This window comes from Apaloderma vittatum, unplaced genomic scaffold (assembly GCF_000703405.1).
Source record: "Apaloderma vittatum isolate BGI_N311 unplaced genomic scaffold, ASM70340v1 scaffold11967, whole genome shotgun sequence".
Lineage (NCBI taxonomy): Eukaryota > Metazoa > Chordata > Aves > Trogoniformes > Trogonidae > Apaloderma > Apaloderma vittatum.
The window spans coordinates 32592-58670 of record NW_009726785.1 but is presented as its reverse complement, the minus strand read 5'-3'; the positions used below and the strand labels follow the sequence as shown (position 1 = coordinate 58670).

The 26079-nt window shown below is 36.5% G+C and overlaps 1 protein-coding gene across 1 annotated transcript in view; it reads right to left on the bottom strand.

The window, feature by feature from the left end:
- The window catches only part of WDR70 (WD repeat domain 70), a gene marked incomplete at its 5' end in the record, with an annotated part of 78241 nt that overhangs the window by 25824 nt on the left and 26338 nt on the right, over positions 1 to 26079 (bottom strand). The window contains 3 exons of the mRNA XM_009873424.1: positions 4343 to 4481; positions 5420 to 5504; positions 12035 to 12134. Of these exons, the coding sequence (XP_009871726.1) occupies positions 4343 to 4481; positions 5420 to 5504; positions 12035 to 12134 (324 nt within the window). The remainder of the gene's footprint in view (positions 1 to 4342; positions 4482 to 5419; positions 5505 to 12034; positions 12135 to 26079) is intronic.

Below are 26079 nucleotides of genomic sequence, written 5' to 3'. Positions count from 1 at the left end.
AGGAGCTCTGACCCCTGAGTTTTGATCTAATCTGCAGTAAGTAAATGACCCTTTGCCAGTAACCTGCAACATGAGTAATTTCACTCCTGGGTAAACCAATGGAAGAAAAATCCAGAGCTCTGTTAATTGTAAAATTCCTATGTCTGTATCAACGTATCTCTAAGTCACAGGTCACCAGAGGCAGAACAGAGAAGCATCATTGTGTATTTGCCCTGTTCACACCTCCTCCTGCCAGCATATTGCTCCTGGTCAGAGACTGAGCCCATGGTCTGCACCACTTGTGACATTTATTTCACTTTTCTTTTAAAAGTGTACTGCTGCCTATTCAAGAAACTTGAGTTCTACACAAGTCGAAATGCCTACATGGTGGGATGGTATTCAATAGTGGGCAAAACAATGTAATCACTAGTTTAGGCACAGATTATGATGAAGGAAAAAAAAAAAGTAACGGGAAATGAAAAGCAAATTAATATTCTATAGCTAGCCACAGCCACAGAGATTAATTTAGCTGTTAGTCCATAAGTAAAACCACAAGGTTTCACTCCAGCAGCTCTGCAAGAGTAATGGGTTTTCCCATGAAAACTTGAAAGAAAAGGTGAAAAAAGGTTTGTGTGGTATGATGGAAAGGAATGCCAAACACAGCTCTGGTCAAACATTCCCATTAAATATTTTCCCATTACCCCCTAGGTTCATTCACAGGCCAATTGCACTGGCTATTTACCAAGGAGCCTTAAGATAATGTTTACTGCTTTTTAGTGGTTCTTGATTTTCTAAGCTTACCGGCATTTCCTTGAAAAAAAATCCTTGTCAAATTAAAAAAGGAACACATTAATACTTCACATTTTCTCTTCACAGTCAATTTTCTATTATTCTGATTATGTATGTCCTACCACTAAGCTGGTAAAAAATGGTCCCCAAAAAGTCTCATTATTTTCGTTTTATACTTGAAATAAATGACTAATGATTCCCTTTTCTTAAGTAATTTGGACTGAATCCAACTGAAATTATTTCCATGAGAAATAAAAGCAGATCAAGCTCTGTGATAGATATTGGTATATTTGTGCTTTTTTATGGCATAGTGTAACTTCATCGATGCAATGTCAAAAACGCCAAAATTAGAATCATTGAATTTACATATTTAAACACTATATAATATACAAAAGGTAAGGTATGATATCTAGATACAGAAGGCAAACTGAAGTCTCAGACAACTTTCTGTGTTTACCTTTAACTACAGTAACTGCTACCTGCATGTTTGAGAGAGCATAAGTAAAAAATGGAAACTAGGAAAGCAGTCCACAAAAGGCAAGTAATTACTTCACTGCTGAAAAAAACCCCCCACCTTGAATAAGCTACGTAGAAGAAATTCTATGTAGTTTATTACTTACACAGAAGATAATCTATCAGGCCAATGATTTGTCCAACAGCATGTATTGCTTATAAAATACAAAAACCAGCTTCTTGAAAACTAATTTAGTTTTAGTATGTCTTTATGTGTTTGTATTTCACCAAACATTGAGATGTGAGGAAGACAAAAAAAGAACACTAATGAAGAAGTTGAAAGATACAAACAATAGAAGTATATTGAAAAAAAACCACTGCATTTATTTTATAACACCACTTACGGTTGATATGCTTAATTGTAGCAGTATTATTAGTGCTGACTCACTGAAAATTATGTCATAAGATCAGCATTTTAAGTCTTATTTCTTCACCTATTATTTCCATGATTTTCATTTGATCCATTAGATTTTAAGCAAGAGAATGACAGTCTTAAATTTTACAACTACAAATGAAGAAAAGCAGCAGCACTACAACTCTATAGACAGAAATAATTAACTAGAGTCTTAAAAGGGACCATATAAATATCAGCACTTACATAAATTTATAGTATAAAACTATGAACCTGCTGAGATTTGTACACATACTTAGAATTTTACTACATGAGTGGCCCCAGTGAAGTCGTTTATTGACCTCTAATTTTTTTTTTCCAGCAATTTCCTATTGCTGGTTCTCAGTTCCGTGTCTCTTTTCCATTTTGAGACAGATAAACAGAACTTTACCTCTCAATTCTGAAAGAAACTGAGAGCAAAGCAACATTTTCTGGACTCTCTTGTAGCACTATCTACCTCAGCATGTAAACAGATCCTCTCTTTCAGAGAATTAAAGAATTGTTTTTCTGGGACATATTAGCAAATGATGATTATATTTCCTCTGATCACAAAACAGGTAGGCTGGTGAGCAGTAATTCTCACTATTTAATTTCTTTTGGAGATACAGGATCCACCATTGACAAAGTTCTCACTCTTGCAGTCTTAAAAGCTCAGGTGAAAAACACTGACCAAAGCCGATCACCTCGAGAACCTATAAATATTAGCAATACAGGAGGGAGACCCTTTGAGCTCTCTGGGACTGCAGTGCACTGTGTTACCCAGGACCACAACCCTGAGCTGGGATGCCTCTCAGAGAGGTCTTTGGAAGGAGTGAAAGACTGTCCGCCAATGATTTTGAAAGGACTCAAAGGCTTGGTTTTGTGAAGCTCATCGACTGCCTCTTGTGAATGCCGGCACATAAAAGACAGTAATTCTGGTAACTCAAAAAAAGGGAAACTTTTATCATAGGTTAATCTCAGTGTGTGTTGCCTGTCTTTGTGTGTGTGTAATTTGACCTAGAACTGTTTGTTAGCTTGTCCCTACCTGTGATGTGATTTAAACTTCACCTGTGTGTATAACCCTACTCTAAGTTTCAGGTGACCATTATGATTTTCAAACCTTTAATTCGCTATTTTGATTGTAACTAATTCCATTGAATCATTCTGTTAAATTTGCTGACGATGAGATGCTCATCCTGTGATCTGTCTCCAAAATATTTATAAATCCTAAAATACTGCTAACCCAAAGCTGTCTAACAAAACCTTTACATGTGACACCTGTGCCTAAGGACAGAAGAGCTCCTACAACAATCTACCTCTTGCACAATACCTTAAGCAGGGTTTTCTTTTCTCTGTCATGAAGTTTCAGAGGAGATACTGAAACATTCATGTTTTGTCTCAGGAAAACATTATCAATACTTGGTTGTAATACTTGTATAAGAAAATATAAGTCCACTAAAAATCCTGAAGAGTTGAGGCTTGATTTGTTCTACAGGAGAAAAAAAATAAAATCCTTTTCATGCTATCATTGGAGAAATTCTTTACCACTAAATAAAACTTAAAATGTCCTGTAAGAACAGTATTTAGAACACACATTTAAAATAAAAACAGCAATTTTTTAATCCCCTCCAGAAAACACATGCTTTCTGCTTTGAGATGAATTCTGCATTTTTAATTTGCATGACTGCTGCCATAGAAATGAGGGATATAACAAACGCATCCATAAGCATGTTTTGCTTTAGGATGAATTAGAAGAAAAAATGGGATTTGAAAAGTAAATACAAATGTAAATTCTGTATAAATGATCTCCAGCACAACTGGTTTTGGTCCCCTGTTGCTTGGAGAGACTGCTGTGCTAGGCTAGAAAAATGCAGAATGAGAAAATTATATCGTGAAACAAAATTGCTATCTGACAGAACACAACACCTAATGGGACTTAAGCACACACAGACATTGCCATACCTAAGATATGATTTCTCCCTAAGAAATCCTAAGATAGGATTTCTCCCACTCCTGTTTGTTATAATGTATAAGCTTATTTGTGTACATCACAAGAGTAAAAGGACCTTTTTTCAACCATGATGTAATCTTTTTCCTTCTGCATAAAGGAACAGGCAGGCAGCTCAAGCCATACACAAGACTCTTCCATATTACAGATTCACAATTATAGGTTTTTATATTACTGGTGAGAATAGAGGGAGAGCATGACGGAGGGATTTCTAACAATGCCTTCCTTTGCCACAAAATTGTTGCATTTACACAAGCTTGAGTCCATTGAAATACATTTTCTAGTAACTACAGGTTTAGTTTCACAGATAAGTAGGAGCTTTGTCACTGTATGGCATCTCGTCATGGTAACTGGTGAAGTAAAGAGCATAAAGATATAAGAACTTTAGGATCCATGCCTCACTTTACAGATCTAGAAGGGTTCACAGAAATCCTTGAGAATTGCAGTATGTACACCAAAGCAGGGACCTCCTAGTGCCTAAACACCTTGTCTCAAGATTTTATTTTGTGGGGTTTTTTCTAAATAGAGAATAGCACCTATTCAGGCCACCCTATCTCTTAAATACAGAGTAGAAAAATTACAATGGTGTTAGTAGGTCATTACCTGTATGAAGTGGAAAAAGCATATGAATATGATTTCATTCACATTTTGAATAGTAGACAAAAGAAAACTAAAATACATACTGCATCTGTAACTTCTATCTCATAAAACTTCTGAAATGTCTGCCGATAGAAGAAAATAAGCTTCCCACTGCCACCACCTTTCTTAACAGAGGTGCCTGTAACGAGTATTTTATCATCTGGGCTGAAACAGCAGTCTGTCCTGTTGATAAAAATAAATCATCATACTGAGCAAATAATTAATTAACATACGGAGAATTTATACACAAATTGCACTCCTTAAAAATAATTGTTTCTACTTGTTAATTCTTTCAAGACAAAGCTTGGAAAAAAAAAAACCTTTGTCAGCTGACATCTATCAGACAAAGTTTACATATACCTTTACAGCTGTGCACAGAACATGTAAAACTGGGAGATCCAGTAAAAATCCTTCTCCCAATAAAATCTGCCTAGACTCAAAAGTCTGGCAAACTTTCGAACATTAGAAACAAAAAACCAAAAAAGGTACTTTCAAATCTGATTATCATCATTAAGTTAAAAACCCAACAAACAATCACAAAATCCTTTACCTGCCTTTCTAAGATCTTATTTCAGAAGTACAAATTGCCATTAGAGTTGGACTTGGAGGTTCTATAGCAAGAGAAACGCAGGTAATACCAGCAAAAACATTAAATACAACACCAAGAGCCATCTGCACTTCTGACATTGAATTCATACCATGCACCTTCATGTTATGTCTACTTTTCAATCCAGCTCTTTTTCTATTAATCATAGACCAAATAGGAATGAAGATTACTTATGTATCTCATTACACAAACATAAGGTAATACACTGGCCTCCTCCAGAAAAGTGGCTAATCTAATTAGACTTAAGACATATGAGACTGAAAAATAACATAAAACAAGCAAAGCTATGAATTATCGCAAAGAACACAAGATTGTTTAAAGCAATGTAAAGTCCTAAAATAGTCAAGAATCATCCTAAAATAGTCAAGAAATGCCACTGCACAGTCCTCCCTGTGCTGTCCTTTCTACACAGTTCTGGACATAGTGAGAACTAAGGAGAAGACTAGCAGACTCCATTCTGTTCAATGTTAACTACTGCTATTTCTAGTAGCTGGAATAAATTAAGAGCACTTACATTGGAAAGAAGCTGGGCAGTCTTTCTGCTGAATTAAGAGGCTTTTTAAATTGTCTGATATCCCATATCTTTAAAGTATCATCTCCTATGAAACAAACGGAATAAAGGTTAGACATAAAGAATTTCAATTAAGAATTTGAACAAATTTAGAAAATAGCATCTCACTCGGACACAAAAAGAATGGAATGATACAGTAGAAGCATTCAAAATGATGGTTTGGAAGGTTTTTATCCCTAAATTACTATGAAATGCAAGGGATAAAAAGTTCTACCTGCTGCACTCCGGTAGATCAGAAACTTCTGCTCAGTGGCTCAACTCCATTGTGGCAATCTCACTTACCAAGACCCATTACCCACAGTGAAATCAGATTCTCCAAACACTAAATTTATTCTGTGTTTGTGAGTGTTAGTGCTTTGGTACTAGGAGTAAATGTAACTTCTGTGACAGCAAAAGAAATTAAAATGTCATTATGCATGGTCTAGATGAAAAACTAAATGAGCTTTATGTGGCCTTTTGCCACCTGCCCCCAAAAAACGATCAGGAAGAAGAGAAGGCATGTGAAGTCTTCTCCCTTCTTTAGCAAGCAAACAGAAACAAATTGCAATCTCAGTAGAAAGAACAGGCCCTGGAATCAGTCAAAAATCCTTGGAAAAAGGCTGATGGGAAGCAAGTGAGCCTACACTTGTTATAATGAAACCTTTTCACACCCCTTTACACCACCTTTGGCCATAAAAGCCAAAATCGAAGTTACAGCAAGACATTTATAGCAATTCTCATCTGTGTTTGATAAACATGGTGTGACTGTAGGCCAGTAAAAGTCAGCATGTTTATTTCTTTTCAAAAAGTTATGACATACTAACAAAGTGAGAATACGAGGGAAAAAAAAGAGATTAGTTAGTAATTCTCAAAGTGATCTACATCTCGGCTGATCATCCCTCTGGGAAACATATTCCCAGCATGAGATGAGCTACAGAGTTTGAGCTCTGAAGCCTCTCACCCAGGCGCCTAGACATCTTGCATTTGACAACAGTGCCTCAATGCTTTCAAGAGTGAAAAGAATGACTTTCAAACAATTCATGTTATGCAAAAAAACCCCAAAAATCTTCCTGGCATAGAGGGAAGAGCAGGTAAGCAATTGGTAACCCACAGACTTGCCTGCTTCTAAAGCACAAACATGGCAGGGCAGTAATTTTGTTGTCTAAGCATATTTTGTGGGTTCACAGCCTTTGAGATCAAGCTTAAAAGAAGCCTTGGAAATAAAATGTTAAAATAAAAGTTAAAAAAAACCCCAAAACCCAAACATGCTGTAACAAAAAAATCAAGACCAGCAGTACCCTTTACAGAGAAAGCAGTAATGTGTGGCCTCGTACATCATGTATGTTTATATTAAAGACTAGGATAACTCCTTACTACAAAATATTTTTAAGAGGTAGACAACTTAAATAAATGATGTCTAGGACAGAGTATATTTCTGTTCATTGGTAAGCTAAAGAATGCTGAGTCCTTGTTTTGGGAATATCTATTTTCGTATTGTTTTTCAGTAGATTGTAATATGAACCCTCCCTTTACAGTCTCACCCCCAACAAAAAAACTCACTATCTTCAAAAGTTTTGATATTACATCTAAATATCTAAATATAATATCTAAAGGACCAGCACTCTATAAATGTATGCAAAGGATGTCATTTGACCACTCTGCCTATCTCCTGGACAGGGACAGATCTAAGGCTAGCAGGCAAGGCTGTTCTGTTCCCAGTGGAACGGGCCTTGACACGATCTTCAAGCTGTGGTCCTGCCAGGCGTTAGCAACAGAGATGCAGTCAGACACTTAGCTACAGATCTTCTGTGAGCAAGAGAACGTAATCTGCTAGTCTAAAAACTTAGAAAACACTAGAAGGACTCAAAAAGTCATGGCTGATTTGAAATCAACACTGTCTTTAACTGTGCAGAAATGGATGATTATTTGGAAAGACGCAAGGAGATTGACTTGGCCAGTGCCATGAAACCCCGATCATCATTAAAAATTTGCCCAAATTCAATTTTTGTAATTAAAATTTTTTGTATTTCAAATGCAATATCCATTACTTAATCTAATCTGCATTCAGACTTGAATCACTGTCACTAAGCAAACAGATCAATTAGATTTCCACACCACTGAGGATTTTTTCCAGTAGCAACATTCCTTGATGTTTAAGGGGCTTCTTTAGGAGAGCTGTAACAGTACTGACTTACTTTTTAATTTCTTCATACATGGATAAAACCAGTTACCATTAAAACAAAACCTTGTAAAGAGAAGTGCAGTTCAGTATGAAGCACTCAGATCATTCAGTGTTTTTCTTCATGGCAGACATCTCCAAAGCCTGGCAGGATTATGTAAAGCTTTTACAGAATTTTTAGTAGCATTCCTATTCTTTGCTATTTTAATAAAAAGGATACCAATAAACAGACTGTAGTCTGATACGATCAGGTCAGATACCACCGTGCCAATGGTAATGAGCAATGGATTTACCCAGAGGTCCTAGAAGAAGAGTCTTTAGTGAGCCAGGATAGGCATTTTGCAAACAGCTCTTAGTCAAAATAAGGCTAATGCACTGATACTCCAAAGATTTTATCTGTTTGTGTTTTTTTCCTTTTCAGAAGATACCAACCAGGAAAATAAGTACATGGATTTAAATTGGCCCAAAAGAAGCAAAAGTGCTGCAAGCAACTTAAAAATGCCTAAAGTGAACGATTTCCTTGAAGAAGTTCCTATTTTAAACAGGGAGTCCTGTGTTTGAAAGCAAAGCTCAAGGACAGAAGTTCACAAAGATCATTGAGGTAAACAAAGAAACACAGGAAAGGAGAATTTAAAGAAAATACAGCATGGGAAATGCACAGTATAACAAGGCTTACCGTCAGGGACCACCAGAATGTATTTATAAACTCCAAGCCTTTCTGTGAAGGTTTACACAATACATGTGAGGAGTAGCACCTTACAGAACAAGTTATATGCTTCTGCATTCTGCACTGGTTCTGCAAGAGAAGCTGCAACAGCTAAAGAATGACCTCCAGAGGCACCACAGGTCAGGGCCATGCTCACCCAGAGCCAAAGGCCTTGGGAGAGAAGCTACAAGTTGGGGTTTCTGCACTTACACTTGGAATAACTCTCACCACCACCTGCATCCATACCAGCTTGGCCAAATATTTCAGTACATTCATTCTCTCCAAACATATGGAAGTGAAAGAAACTGGAAGACTTTGAGGACATTTCAGCTCCAAGTGTTATGAACAGGACTATTGGCATTGTTTGAATTTAACATCAGCACTCAGCTCCTCAGAAATAACTTTGTCCAAGACAGCCTCCAACAATTACATCCTCCACAAGACCTTCTCTATTAACAAGCAGAAATTTGGAGTATCAGAAATTTTTGGAGTATCAGAAATTTGGAGTATCAGAAATCTGGAGTATCTTTGGATTATCAGTGCATTGGCCTTATTTTGACTAAGAGCTGTTTGCAAAATGCCTATCCTGGCTCACTAAAGACTCTTCTTCTAGGACCTCTGGGTAAATCCATTGCTCATTACCATTGGCACATTTGGTCAGACACTGGAACAGACTGCCTAGGGAGGTGGTTGAGTCGCCATCCCTGGATGTGTTCAAGTGTCGTTTAGATGTGGTGTTGGGTGATATGGTTTAGGGGTGAACTTGTAGTGTAGGGTCAAAGGTTGGACTTGATGATCCCAAGGGTCTTTTCCAACCTGAATTGTTCTATGATTCTATGATTCTATTACTTTACATAAAACCATTTGATTTTTAAAATTCTGACGTCAGTATTCTCCATAAAGAGAATTGTATTAGTAGTCTACAGAAAACAGAAAGTCACTATACATGGTGCTGTGTAATCCTTGAGTACACAGGAAACTCTAGTCAAGGTGTTTCTGCCTTTTAAACCAATTTCAAAATTAAATGTTTTATTTTTCCTCAAGAACACTGTGAAAAAAGAAATACAGCTAAAACTATGAAAAAAAAGCCAAATCACAGCCAAAACATCAACTGGGAAAAAAAAAAACTTTGAGCTCAAAAAGAAAGCATGAATCTGCATAAGCTATCTGATAGGCTTAGATGTGAATATTTTTTTCTTGGTTTACCTATGGTGAACATATTTTCCTATAACATTTACCAATTAAGATAGCAGTGAGTCTGTACACTGTCACACAGAAAATACATACCAGGAGTCAAAAAGAAGTTTTTTAGAATTTTATAATAGGACCCCAAGTTCAGTTCTAATGCTTACCATTTCACTGCTAAAAAAAGAAAACATTCCCCAAATACTCCTTCACTGCATTTAGATTAAAAAACAAACAAACAAAAAAAAAACCCCCACCAAACCACTTTCATGGTTACAAGTGTACAAAAATATCACTTTCTTAAGTTTCTGTCAAGTTACAACCTAATACCCACCAAGAGTAAGACTGGGAACTCTCATAAGCAGCTCCTTAGCTTTTCATTCTCCCCTGTGCCTGCAGCTGAGCTCTGCCTCATCTCTCTCATATCCAACACAGAATCTACATCAGATGCAGAAGAGTCAATCAGGCTTTCAGTGGAAGTCCCCATGCCCCAAACAACTATTCTCTCTTTGATCCTTGGCACTTGGCAGGTGTGTTAATCTATGCATGCTGGATCCACATCTGCTTTTGTTGGTACAGATCCAAAGCAATACTCACAATAAAGCACTAACCAAACAAGCCAAAATAAGGTATGAACCCGCCTTGTTCTCTAGCACAGTGCACACTGGGCTTTTTTTTGAATATAATAGACACTGGGCTTTTTTTTGAATATACTATCCACACTGAGCAGCCAAATTTCTGTACAAAAAACCAATCAACATTTTATGTAGCTTAGAGCAGAGTGTGGTAGGCACAATATTAAGTAAGTGAAAGTCTGTTTAACATGAGACAAAATCTGGAGACAGATGAAGAAGAGCAGGCAACCAAAAGTGCACTGTACAATTAAAAAAGCAAAACTCATGTGTGTTCTGCATTCATAAATATGATACATAAGAGAACTTAGTAAGTGAATGTTTCAAGACAGCACTAGTGAATATTCCTCATGTAAGTAGTAAGCTTATTTGCTGTTAACATTTAAAGGCACACTGAGATTTCTCTTTAAATCTTATGAAGTATGTCTGTGTGAATTTTTCAAGGGCAACACTACTGGCAGACAGGGGCAGCATTTATTGCACATAGCACACAGAAAGACAGGTGGTTCACCTATTTCCAAGCAGGAAAAGTTTCTCACAAAGCATGTGGTTCACTAAGGACCAGCAAGGTTGAAAGCTCAACCACTTAGGACTCATTCATGATGGCTGTAGTGGCAGAACACTGGATCCAGGAGCCTGAACATCAATTACGAAACAATCCAAGTACTATTAGTGTGCTCTTGTAAACCCAGAGCTGTCCAAGGACAAGACCACCATCATCTTATTCTGAAAGATGTGCTCTGGGGAACATAATATTTGGAATCTTAGAAATGTGGCAAGACATACTAAGAAGCTAGAGAGGTAGCATCCAATAGCAACTGCCTATCACTGTACAAGCCACCAGTGCCACTTCACTCACCAGGAACAGGAGTATGAATACCTCTCTATGAATACCTCTCTCCTGGTATTTTGTATATGTAATATCATTCTCTCTTAAGTACTAAACTTAACAGATGTCCTGTACACATGTTAGGCACAATGTTAGCTGACATTAACATATACTGCCTCTCCCTAGGCCTGTTTATTTGGCCTTGGGGCCATGCTAATGCATATACACAGCTCCTGGTTACAGCTGGTTTCCATTCAGACAGCTCAGATTGTATGCTTGCACCTGCCTGCAAAATACTGGGTAGACAAATCTCTGTATAAAAAGCTGTCTTAGGCAGACACCATCCTATACAAGACATCTAACACTGAGATGAATGAGTCTTCAAATACGTCTTTGCTTTTCAAGACTTTTTCTGTTATCTAACACTTTTTTACAGAAGTTCTACCTGATATTTAAAAAATAAGCTTTTTCTTCCTGCCCTGTAAACATTTCAATTTTTTTTTTGCCATTCAAGTACATCTTGGCCTCTCACTTCCAGCCATCACGTCTTGACGTTACTAATATAAACTTGATCAAAATTCCAATCAGAAAAGAAAAGGACACTGCATAAGAAAGCTGCTTTAACTTCAGAACAGAGATACTGTTATTAAGAGGCAGCAACCTTCCTGGAAAGAACTAAGTAAGAAAACTGGTCTTTTTTTATTTTTGGTTAAGGTAATAATTTCCTCTTGGTGTATTACTAATGCTAGACAAGAAGACAGATTGTGAACTGCGTATTATAAACGGCAAAGTACTCTTAAAATATTACTTAACTGCTGTAAAGTGTGCTTTCAGAAAGACAGTATTGCATGCTGTATCAAAATAAAAGATGTAAACTGCAAAACACTTCAAGTTTAAATCACTAATACCTGATTTCATTATCTTAGCTCCATGACAATTACATTTAATGATGATACAATTAAAACGGTTTGTTTACCCAACCATTTCACTTAGTAAAGTTAAAATTGTCTTACATTCAACACATCAAATGTTTTTTTCAGTCACCTACCTCCTCGGCTAACAAGTACAGTGCCATCATAGGAAAAGGTCAGGCATGAAGTATCGGTGCCTGGAGCATGGGCTTGCCTGCAGTGGAACTTTGTGTGTACCTGTGTGACAAAGAAAACATTAGAAAATTTACATGTTTCAAGTTGGGACAAACATTTCTTGGTATTATTTTCTGTGCTCTGGTGCTATTCCTAAATTTAATGCAGGAAATCCTACATTTTTAGCAGGTACCAAAGCCAAGTATTTTTTTTAAAAGTCATATATGTTTCAGAGCTTAAATGCAAAATTTGACTTTTTCATAGGTTTAACTATACAGTCCACATTTACAATGCATCAACACTGCTGGCAACTCCCACTAGCACTGAATAAAGGTAGTTAGGCCTGGTTAAGATAAAAATATATTTTTAAGACATTTCTCAATATTCCCCTAAGCAAACACACAGTTATAAAAAATATCAAAAATGCAACATACCTACTTCGGAAGGGACTTAAAATAGGATTGGGAAAACAGTTTTGTCAAACAATCTCTGCCAAAATTCATGGCTTATATAATAGAACAAGGCTCAGATATTGTGAGGTTTATGTTCCATTTAGCTGCCACAAAATTCAAGTTTGGGAATTACGTATTTTTTAATATTTCTATTTTGCTGATAAATGTAGAGAAAGGTAGAAGTTACTTTCAAGTTAAAGTTTTCTTCTTGTATAGATCTGACTCCTTATTTATTATGTCACTATTTAGTAAAATACCTAAAAAATCAGTTAAAAAGGGAGGAACCTTCAATTCATTTTTAGCACTTTTGTAAAATTAAGCTTTCCTACTTCCCAAGGAAAAACAAAGCTCTCAGCTAAGATACCGAGACACCTTTCATAGATGCGATAGAAAAATGGAAGAAAAGGGAAAGGACAAAAAGAGATGAAGGAATTTGATGCAGATTGACTCTTTTTTGGCACCGTGTAAATGACACTTCTCATTTGCACTCTTTTTCTAACACAAATCTAATTCGTGTAGTTGTAAAATAAAGCACTTAAGAATTAAAGTTTGCCTGTGCAAATGTATCTCAGCTTCCCACCTGCAAAATGAGAATTAAAACATGCCTTTTTTCAGAGTGGAAGAAGGCAAACTAGTGACCTTAAAGTCCCTTATTTACCATAGTGATAAGCAAAACAGAAAAATATGCCTAGAACCACATATTTTCAGAGGAGGGTTTGAACGGCACACTGTAAGCCAGATCTAGAATCACACCCTGGTCTGTAAGAGGACAAAATACTGAGCAGATGCCTAGTGACTACAACCCAATCCATACATTAAAACTGACAGAGTTCTACAGAATAAAAAGGAGGATGTGACCACAAATTGAAAACATATGGACTGAATTAAGCTCACACAGGATCCCACAGTTACTGTACCTTCTAATTTTTTACTATGTACCTTACTGAGGGGTTCTTTTCTATGCAAAAGACCAAAGCTAGTAAAGTAACTAATGTTGTTTAATGTTACAAATGTATGTTCTAAATTTGTTCCAAAACCTTGAGAATTTTTGTGTGATGACATTAATAATGATTCCAACCTTACTTTGCCATGCAATTTTCGCCAAGTTTTGAGAGGAGTCTCATAAGGCACTTCCTCCATAAATGATTCTTCAACAAAGGAGGACTTCAAACAACAAGTAAATGCTTCTTACAGTATTTGGATATAGAACATAATAGCCCAATTTAGCCATACTACTTGTTTTAAAATCACTGTCACTTGCAGTCAATTGTGCACATTCTGGAGAAACTCTGTGAACAGATTGCAGTTTACAACTGTATGTTTTTGGAGGGGATGTTTATAAATACTACGAAACATATTTTATGCCTCCAGTTACATTAAATTTTCCAAGTATGTGGTAACATATAAAGAATAAACTGTGACTTGGCTATCAGAAAATATTTTTTCTACAATATTTATTAAGCACTGAAAAGCAATTCAAATGATGTATTTTCTGTCTAAGAAATACCATGGACACTTGCAAAAACCCCATCATAAACGGTTAATAATCATCACACCTAAAAAATGACAGAAAGATTACAGTATGGCATTTAACTATTTCAAACAAATTGGAAAAACCTTTTTTGGCTCCACAACATTTGTATATTCAACACTTGTATACCTCCTGGGTGATGTAACACTGACATTTCTATTTCATTCTCAATCAATCTAAAATTCCTTCCTTTTGTTTTGTATACAAATTAAAATAACAACAAGTATTGTCCAAACAATGTCTTTTCATAGAACCATAGAATGGCCTAGGCTGGAAGGGACCTTAGAGATCATTTTAATCCAGCCTCCCCACTGCCAGGGACGCCACCTCTTGACTAGATCAGGCAACACATGGGGACCGAACGGGAATTGAATCCACAACCTTAGCGTTGTTAGTGCCATGCTCAATTTTCTTTTATGTTTCAATAGCAAAAAGCCCAAATACTTTCATACACGTAGACAGATAGATAGATTAGATAGATAATCACATAGTATTTCAGGTGTTTTGTTATCTTCCTATGGTCAAAGATACTGATTTTACTTAAAATTAATTCAATAATCCATTAATTAAACCTAAAATGTGTCATTCAGGAATTAAAGAGCTAACCTTAAATATGTGACCCACTATTAAGTCTTCTCAATGAAGTATCTATACTTCAACCAGTTCTTACCCCTTTTCAAGTATTACATGGAAAAAGGAAAAATATCAACATAGAGATATCCAAGACTTGGACATAATTTGCCCCTTAATCACAAAACGAAAACAACAGAAAAAAATTAGCCCAACACTATCCAGCTTTGATGAATTAGGATTTCATGTAAAACAAGACTTGCATCAGCAAGTCTGTTTGTGTTGAAAAAGAAATTTGCTTAGATTGTTTTCCTAACTTTGAGCTCTGCAATCTTGCCCCCATATATTACTGTCCAAAGGAATATAACCCTGAATTGTAATCCTAAATCAAATATTCTAAAATGATTGAAGGTTGCTCTAAAAATGATAGAAGGTTGAACAAGAGGTTTTTACATATACTGGCAAATGTTCACTGCAGCTTCAAAAGAAAACAATGTATTTGGCCTCTGGCCTCTTAATATTTTTAACAGATGTCTAATCTTGCTAACAAATCATTAGGAACAAAAATTGTTATCAGAATGTTTCTCACTGGAAAGATGTGAAACAACAGAACTAATGTACACAATCCAAAAGTTTGATTCAGGAAGTGAAGGAGAGAGCATTGAAACACTAGATTAAGATTAAAGATAATTTGAGCCAAGTGCATCTCCCTCTCCTTTTGCCGCAGAGGTGCCTGCTATTACAGAATACTAGTCACGTGCCATATGCAATTTAAAAAGTTAATTAGTTCTCAAAATTTTTAAAGGTTTAGTTATTTCAGCAAATTCTGCAGTAACAGAGTCTGCAAATTGCTTGAAAGCTTTCTAGTAAACAACTCAAGCAATGTAAGCATTTTCTTTCTAGCTTTGTATTAGCACATTTATTTTTGCTAAGCAGTTACAGCTGACTGATATTGTGTGCAACATGAAATGACAGGCAGAAAACAGGCAGCACGTGTGAGACAGGATACACTTGCATGTATCAAAAAACCCTAGGACAACAAGTTTCCAGTATCACTGCAGTTCTCAGAGAGGTTGAGAGCCAGAAGATAAAAGGAAGTAGAGAAAGGATTGGGAAGAGGAGAGGCGGAGGGAAAGCACATGACTAGAGCATCTGTAATGCGTATCTTTCGTATAGAAATCTAGGTGGACTGAAGAGGGCCAATATGGGAAGTAAAGATGACAGTGGCCACATGAAGTGTTTATCAGAAATTAATTACCTACAACAGAGCCACATGGTTAGAGCTTTTTATCACACAACCGCTCTACTTTCCCAGAATTCTGAAACAAGCCTGCTCTAGGAAAAGTAGAAGATAAATCTAGTCGGTTTGTTCATCTCAGAAATTCAAGCCACATCCATAATAAGAACAACAATATGCTTAACTAATGAAAATTTTGAACTTTCCGCATTGTTTCTAGGATACAATACTTCACAGTAAGCCAACAATTTCCCAAGATTATAATGTTTCCCCCCTCCTTTTCTTTCTTCTAATGAAACAACAAATGTCCCAGCCAAGACATTCTTCTTCTTTCTCATTCATAACTTCAAGATTTTTTTTTAAGCAGACGCAGTAAATTAAGGAGGACCTTGGGGAAAGTGAGATCTAGAAAGATTACTATAGTAACCTTTCCATGTATTACAGATGTGTAAAAAAATCTTAGTCATTTATTAATGAGAACACAGTCAGCCAGCCAGTCCAATACAGAATCTGCCACTAGCAATGTGCAATCTACTCCACTTTGCTCCAGAACATGGAAAACATATTCTTAGCAGAGAAGCTCATCTCTAGAGATTCCTCCCATGCTTGCTTACCAGCTGTTCCCCCCTCTTTCACAGCAAGGACTGTTTCCAACAGTTGTCCTTGAGAGAGCTGGAAATCAGGATTTATGCTGGTTTCAGACATGAGGCAGAAGGGCAGGACAAGCTGGACAGAGATGCCAGACAGGCAAGTGCCAAGCCATGTATGGGTGTTTGAGATTTAAATGGGTAATGCTACCCAGCTAAGATACTTTTGGAAAAATAAATTAGCTAATGCTGTAAATAGGCAACGGCAAAAATGGTAATTTTTTAAAAAACATAAAAGCCTTCCAAGGTAACATTATCATAGCCCAGTCTCAAGTTGACATAGGCATGAGCGATAAAGATGCAAGAAGCAAATAAACAAACAAACCAACAAATCAGAAACCATTTTTTTTAGTCACAGCTGAGCAAAGCTGTTTGTGTCTTTCTAGAAAGCGATCCTATCAGAGACAGTCAGCAATCTCAGAGCTGGGATCACAGCTGACAAGACAGACAGGTTCCCAGGGCAGGAGTTATACTCTCCAAATGGCCACTTCCTCCTCCCCTATTTGGTCATCACTACTGAAGGAAGCTTTTATCTCAATTATAATCGAGGAAAAAACCTGTAACTGTATTTTCTGGGTTACAAATTACCAGGTCTACATATGCCAGCTGAATTCTGGAATTTCTCATTTTTTCCCTGAGTAGGCAGTTGCAAGACTGTATCAGATGCTTTCCCTAAGTCTCAGTAAACATGATCTCTGGGCTTTCAATTTATGTGACAGCTCTTCAATACCACTTCCAGTGGTGTCAAAATGGATGGTGTTTCAGTAATGACCATATAGATGCAAAACAAGATTAACTTGTGAAATTTGAGGTTTTACTGTTTATCTGATCGCACTGTTACATGATTTGCTCTTCTCGGTGTTTTTCTAACTCAGTGATATCTACATGTATCATTAACAGACTTGAAATACTCCATCTTTTCTCTCGATACTAATTAAGCCATTATGAATACAGTAACGTAATTCACTTTCAGTAAACAGGACATCTGATTGGCAATTGTATTTAACTGTCCTATGTGTCTGTTATATTCTCATCTGTTGCAACTAAGCCCTTTTTCTGGGTGGAAAAATCTTCAATCCCTTGGAATCGATCAGGTATTATATCATGGAACTATGAACAAAAATAAAAACACAAGTATGGAAGGCTTAGTCAGAAAGCGTTGGGCTGTTACGGAAAACATCAATCTCATAAAGCAGTGTAGCCAGCCAAAGTGAAAAAAATATTTAGCATTTCTTTAATTGCAATTTATACAAAAAGTTGACTTCTATTGAAAAAGAAACTTGTAACATTCACACATAAAACAACGAGGCGAGGCAGCAAATACATTTGGCTACATGTGGTTGTAGATAACACAAGAAAACAAGCAGGCTGGCTTGCCTCAGAGATGTCTCCAAATCACTGTAAAGTGATGAGAAAGTCCCTTCTAGTTGCTCATGCTCCTTCACATTCAGCTTCTAAGAATACTGCTGACTACAGAAACAATTTCTTCGTGTTTAAGTTAATTCATCAAGAAAGATTTTAGGAAACAATTTTTAGAAAGATGGCTTCTTAACAGCATTGCTAAATATTTGCCTAATGGTTTGAAAATGAAACTCCAGCTGAATGTTTGGCTGCACTGTCAAACTTCACATTTGAGAAAATAATCTACCTTGGCCACAAAACCGATAAATATTACTAATAAAAATAGCTTTTGGAAATTATTCCGTTGGCTTCCTTTGGAGATTTTTTGCACTGCATGAGAAAAACACACAAGAAATGTTCCTTCGCATCTTTTCATAACTTATCTAGCTCCTGCCATGCTATCCTAGCAAATTTACTATCTTCTTCCTTTTTACAATCATAAATACGGCTTCTGTAAATAAAAAAGTGCACTCCTTCTGCCTCCTTCAAAAGCAACTTGATCGCTCTTTGACTTGCCCAGCTCTTGAAGAGTTTCACTGCCTTCCAGAAAAAATCAAATCTGATCAATATTACTCTGTAAAAAATTCATTAAAATAAGCCAAGATACACTAGAACCCCACTGAAAGTCCATAGATTGCTACAAACTCACCCATGCCAATACTGGATATTTCATATCAAGCAAAAGCAGCCTTTTGCCTAATGACAATAAACAAGTAAAACAATAAACATAAAAAGTATATAAAGTATATAAAATAGTATAAAGCATATAAATACAAAGATGTCTTTAAAAAGCAACTATCACAACATTATTCTCAGTATAATTTAATATAATTTGTCATATTCTTTCAGCCTCTGATGCTTTCAAAGCTTAAGACTCATTTTAGTGATTTTACATAGGTACATTATGAATAAGGAAATATAGCTGAATATATACAGGAATTCTCATAAAGCTAATATTACTGGTTTCTAAAGCTAATATTTCTGGTCTCATAAAGCTAGTATTTCAGAAACACTTGAGTCAAAAATTAGGTGCAGTTTGCTGTGAGTTATGAAACGTGTCTGTACAACAAATTTAGTTACTTATTCAAAAATAGCTAAAACATGCATATTCTAACTAGATAGGTGTATTTCTCTAAGAAATGAATGGTCACTTTCACTGGACTTATATAGTGAGCTATTATCTCTTCTTCATTATTTGATTTTTCCAATAAAACCATACAGTAAACTGTTACGACATTTTCTCTGCTTATTAATTAAAATAATACATACTTATTAAAAATGTGGATTTGGTTTTATTTGAGTGGAAAGGCAAAGAAGGAAGAATGTCTCAGTTAAAAAAGAAAGTGGTATTTTGCCACATGAAGCATTTCAGTGATAAAATGAGCATTGACTTAAAGACTCAGTGGTTTATGAATAATGTTATATAAGGTGACTGAAATTACTAGCTCAATATACTTAATATTGATTTTCAAGGACTATATGTATTTGAAATTTTAAAAACCTCTAGAAAACCCATATGTCATCATTCAGCAAAGTAAGTTGTTGACAGAAGCTGGTTTTGAGAAGTTAAACAAAAACTTCTCTTCTTCTGTTATGGGTCAGCCAGGCTTTTGAGGATGGTGGGAGTGATGCATTTTTTTAATAAGCAAAGATATGCTATTAATCTGCAAGAGAAATGCTCTCAATTTCAGTTACCTTTAACTAAGAATTTTATGTAATGAGTTCAGCAATCCAGGATTATGCCCTAGAGTTATATATGAGTAAAATGTCAAAGTAAGAAGCTTGGGGCGGAGTGGGGTGGGGACACTCGAGTAAACTGTATTTTCTTTTTAAAGCAATATTCCTATTTCATGATTAATTTTTGATGTTGCTTTTTTTCCTCACATTAGTCTTACATAATTTACTATCTATATAAACAAACAAATAAAAAACTCTACACATTTGAAAACACAAGAATGGCAAAGTGGAAAAAAAAATTCAAACACTATTTCTGCAAGTCTTTTATACTAAACGAATGAACTGTTCAACAATGAAAAGAAAAAAACAAAACCTCACTTAGACTCAGAATCTCTAAACTCAAAGTTAAATATAACAAATTTAGTGGCTTTACAAGTAAAACATTACAGTGTTAACCACTGTTTCCATGCATAAAATATACACTTGCTGAAAGCTCTTTTGACAAAATGTGTTTTTGTTCAAATACAACAAATTACAACTGAACAGTGCATTTGAATTCATCCAGAATTTAGCTTAGAAACAACATACAGTCTTAAATAACTCTGGCAGTCCAAGTTTTCTGGTAGCACCAGCTTCAACCCCCTCAGAAAAATCTCCTTACTGTCTTTTATAACTAGAGATACTTTGTAAAATAAATTAAACTTAAAAGATTTCACTGCTTCTGCAAGGTGAAACTCTGGCAGACTTGGATTTGATTTCTGACACCTAATATTGAAGTGACTTGAAAACTAATGTTTCCATTTTAAAACACACTGTGTATTTATCCATCTACATTGCACTACACAACACTCTGTCATATCAGGATTCCAAGCTAGCCTACAGAGTAGCAGTCATGTAACTAAGTATTAGGTAGAATGAAAAAGCTTGCAATATCTTTTAGAAAAATGTGGCTTGATGCTCTGCTGTGAGATACCCGAATGTATTTAAAACGTGAATTGCTTCTAAAATGATTTTGTTACTTTATTACATATTAAAGCCAGAATACTGTTTAAATATGAGAGGACAGAATTCCCTAACATCCTTAAATTAATTAATACCTTCTGTCTCCTTTCATATAAATAATAACCTGATTATTAAAGACATAATAATGTAAAAAAGTCCTAATCAGTATCCAAGACTCCCTCAAAGAGGCTGTAGTACCTCCATACCAGTTTGTCCCCAAGGAGTACAACAGCCTTAGAGAATTTTTTGTTCTGAAGTTAGCCTTCTCTACTGCTAATGTTGCTTCAAAACCCTCTTGTCTCTTTTTTCCCTATTTCCACACTTCAATGATACTCTATTACCTCTCCTGACTACAACTCTCTTTCACCACTAGCATCTCTAAAATTCTTCTCCATCCAACCGAAAGATTCCTTCCATTTTCTCATCCTAGCTTTCCACTGTCATTTCAGCACAGTATTTCACACTCATGTCTAGCAACTTTGTACTTCTTTTCCATCAGCAGTGGCACCTTCAGAGCACAGGGAGATACAGGATTTGCTGTTTGTGAAAGTCATATCTCAGAAACCTCATTTGCATCCCAGTTTTCACCAAATAGCTCCACGTTTCTTTCTTTCCATTATTATATTTTACATTTTGTCCTTTTCAACCAATATTGCCTTCTCCATCTTCACTCCTGGGCAGTAACATTTATATTCCTTCCCGAGTCTCAACAGATTTATCCCTGACAAATCCAACAACGCTACCCCATCATCATTCTTATCAGCCTTGGAAAAAAGTGCCTATATTCTATTCCCTGTCTTCACTGTTTTATGCAGTGTGGTGTCTCCTGTACTACTTCTACACGTTGGCTCCCTTCTGCACTATTCTCTCTGGTAGCCATTCTCTGTTCCTCTCAGTTTCACTAGCCATTCACCATTACTCAATCCCCTTGGTCACTGAACTTCTCACTCTACAACATACTTTAAAATCTTATTCACAACCACGACTACAAATATTTACATGCCGTTAAACTACCTTCCAAGAAAAGGTATATCATTCTCCGTCTGCTGAACATATTATTTCATCCTGACACCACATACAAAGTGAATGTTTAGCTGGGAACGTTAAATTCAATGTGATGAAAGCTGTTCTTGATTTTCTTACCTGAATACCATATGCCCTCAATTTCCCTGGAAGATATGATCTCTTTTAACCATTCATCATAAGAAAAATGTTATATGCATCGCAATGTGTCATCTCCTTTCTGTCACATACTGTAAAATACACTGTAATAAACCCAATCTACAACCTGTTGCCCAGTATTGTCATATTTTGAGATCGTTTCCCTCTGTTTCCATGATAATAGTTCTTGATTCTGTTGCCTCATTTTGTCTGTAATGGCTGTATTTTACCAATGACTTACATATATATTCTTCCAATAATAGCAATTACAGATCACTGACTTTTCAAGCACTTCTGTGTTTCTCCTCACATAAAGAAAAAAAATAAGCCAGAACCAACAAAATCACTATTCTCTCTTCTGTAAGACAGATGGACATAGAAGAAGCTATCATGTAAAAATGATCCAAAAAAAAAAGACAAGCAGTAACTGAGTTTGCACATTGCCTTGTTTTTGCCTGTCACTGTAAAACTTCTTACCAACTTGTCACCAAAGGATTCCTTTTCTGACAACCTTGTATGTTTTGTAAGGAGAACAATCAAAAGTGAAGTTTGTTTTATAGACACAGACACGCAGCAGCACACATTAGTGGAGCCCTGCCTTACTCTCCCACCTCAATGCAATAGCCAAGAAACAACAGTGATCTGTCTGGAGCAGAGAAAACATTCTTACCCCCTTGCCAACTCCTACCCGGTTGGGCACCACACTTTGACACATCAAATATCAACATGAACCAGGCATTTGCGCATTTGTGGCAAGCGACAAGCCAATGACTGGCAACGCAATGCTTTCTGCTGAGTAAAACAGGTGTCCCTAACTTCTGAAAAATCACTCAAGCTCATGAAGGTGGTCTTGAACATAAGCCAGTCCTCCCAGCACAAGGCCAGGAGCACATTACCTGTACTCGTTGTGCTTTTGTTAGCCCTGGGGAAACACTCTGTATAAAGGTCACAGCAGTACACTTTGGTGACCACAACAAGATGAAGTTTGTTTACACAATGTCAGACTCAATCTCCTGTCCAAACAAGACCACAGACCTGCATACTGCTGAGGACAAAAGAACAGGCTAGGGAGCTAGGACACAGTGCCATTTATATGCTGTTAGCAGGGTATGTGCTGATCATAGCAGCTACTTTCACCAGGGGCTCTTAGCATCCTTAAAAATAATCATCCATGATTATACAATGATTTGGATTTTTTTTCAGAATATTTCAGTCTTCCTATGTGAGCTAGTTTGGTTACTCGGTCTCAAACATAATAAAATGCATTCATTACACCAAAAATTAAATACAATATTTAGTTGAGATGATTACAGGTGACTGCTTTGAGCACAAGCCAAATCTGGAAGCGATACACATACATGTTAAAAAGAAAATAGCAACCATAAAGACATTCTTTTTAATCCTATTTATTGTTTAATCTGAATGAAAATTACATACATTAAATTATCAAAGAGTATCTTGTTGAAATTACTAGAACTCAGAGAGATTACAGACATTCAGAAATTCTAATGAAATTCTAATCTAATGGAAGTTTGCAGGCATACTTAGACACACAGAGGCACACTGTGTATGTATTTTGCGAGTAATGTGTGAAATATATAGGTAGTCATATCCAAATCCAAATCTAGTTCTCTGTCTCATGAGAAATTTAGAACTTGATTTGAGGAAGGCAGCTGTTCTACGGATGTATCCAATTTCAGTCTGTGTAGTATCTCTGCAGTCATACATTAAATAAAACACAGCTGGACAATGCTCCACCTATTTCACCACCCTCTCTGCTAACTGTTTAGCGCTAACATCTGTCGAAAACAAATTTTAAGAAATAGGGAGATCATGAAAAGAACCTTTTTTCTCTTTTAAACATTTTGCATTGGAAGATTTTTTTTTACTTATTTCTAAAGAAAGCCCTATATATATTCAATTATGTTTTAAATTTGAGATTCATACTTAAGAGTTGAAAGAAATTTGCTCACTGCAAGCTGTCTTGTAAAAAATTATTATTAAAAATACTTCTCATTTCCCATAATTGGTTTAATTCTGTACCTGCTGTCAAGAGATAGTGTAATTGCGCAGTTTATATTCTCACTAAGAATCATGGACACAAAGCTTTGGTTTATAGCCTTATTATGAGTTTTCTAAAAATGCTATGTAATTTTTTTTTAATTAAACTTAACTAGACTTATGAAATGTTCTTCAGAAACCGAGGGAAGTCTGTCGTGTTTTATGCCCAACTACTTAACCACATTTAAAATTGTATCCTCACAGAAGTGTATATTTTAATTGAATGAAAGAGCCATGAAACAATTGCTCTCTATTAGAAATAGTTCATTCTTCATCAGACTTACTCTCAGTCAAGCGTGTGTAACCTAATGTTACGAACAAAAGTTGTACTTAACTGCAATTTCTCTTCTTTATATAGCTTCCAATTTCTAACAGATTCATGGGGAATACTTTTGTACTAATGTAGTGGTTTGGCCCTGGCTAGTGGCCAGGTGCCTGCAAAGCCACTCTGTCAGCCCCCCTCCCCACATGCTTTCTGCTAGACAGTGGAAGAAAACACAGGCAGGGCCCATGGTTTGAGCTAAGGACAGGGAGATCACCCACATCTACCTTCCCTGGCAAAACAGACCCATTTTGGGGGAAATTAGGTAAATTTAGTAAAGACAAAATCAGAAAAGAGTAATGAGAAATAAAAACAGACCTTAGTATCTTCTCCCCATCCCTCCCTTCTTCCTGGGCTTAACATCAATCCCAATTTATCCACCTCCTCCCCTCGGGTGGCACAGGGGAATAGGGAATGGGAGCTGTGGTCAGTTCATCCGATGCCGTTTCCACCACTTCTTCCTCCTCCAAGGGAGGACTCTTCACTCTCCCCCTGGGCCATTGTGGGGTCCCTCTCATGGGCTTCCCATGGGACTACAGCCCCCTTCGGGCATCCATCTGCTGCAGCATGGCATCCTCCACGGGCTACAGGTAGACATCTACACCCCATCACCTCCATGGGCTGCAGGGGGACAGCGTGCCCCACCGTGGGCTACACCACAACCCAGGGGACTCTCTGCTGTGGCACCTGGAGCACATCCTACCCGTCCCTTCACTGACCTTGGTGTCTTCACATATTCTCACTCCTCTGTCTCTCTGCCAGTTGTTGTGTGGTGCAGCTCTTTTTTTCCCATTTCTTAAATATGCTTTCACAGAGGCGTTCCTATCCTATCAGCCTTGACCAGCCACAAGTCCTTCTTTGGAGCCGGCTGGCACTGGCTCTGTCAGACTTAGGGAAAACTTCTAGCAGCTTCTTGCAGAAGCCACCCCTGTAGCCCTCCCGCCACCAAACTCCAACCAGGCAAACTTAAAACAACTAAACAGACAAGTATATTTCTTAATATCAAAAAAATGAACATATTCCAAAATAAAATTCTTAATCGATCTAAAAAAATATAAAATATTTTTCTGTCTCTCTCTTTGCTAAGTTTATTTTTTCTAATCTAAACTGTTATGAAAAAGTTCACACACAAGCACTGCACAACATTAAACTATCAGTTTCCTAGGCCAGTATCCACTTTCTGATAGTGGTCTGTGGCAAAGGAATACATGAAAATCCCACAGCTCTTAAATGGGAAGAATATGTTACCTATGTTCTACATTAGATCTCTGGAAGAGTTAGAAATCTGGAAATATTTAAAATGAGAGCAGGAAAAAAAAAGAAGTAAAAAGAAATGTTACGGAAGAATTGAGAAGGGAAATACATTTCAAAAGTTTAAAAATTCCAAATCATTAGATTTGAGATTTTGTACTGTCTGAAATGACCATTTCATTAAAAAAACCCCACACCTATTTTCTATTCTATTAAAATCCCAACCCAGCTAGCTCTTATTATCTCCTAAAATTCACAGTATTTTTTTTATGAACACCTCAAAATACAAAGCTTTTATAAAAAGTATGAGTTCATGAGAAAACTGTAGCCTGCAAGAGACACATCCAAATATGAAGCTGCAAGAAGATAAAGGGCCCATAAAATAACCCAAGAGACAAAGCAAACGCGCAGACAGAAAGTACCTACTCTTCATTCAATATGTTCCGCAGATCAGTAAACATTATTTCCGTTCTTAAATAAATCCAGTTGATCAAGTTCTAACAGCTTTTTGTTCATGACTATTTTAAAATACGGGAGTTTTAGGTTTCTCTAATAAAACAAACTTAATGACAAAGAGTTGTGCAGAAATGTACTTTTCACTGCTTTTACAAAACTCACAGTATAAATCTGCTGTTCATCTTGCTAGCTTCAAGAAAGAGTGACATACTATTTCTTGAACAACAAAGGGAGACATCT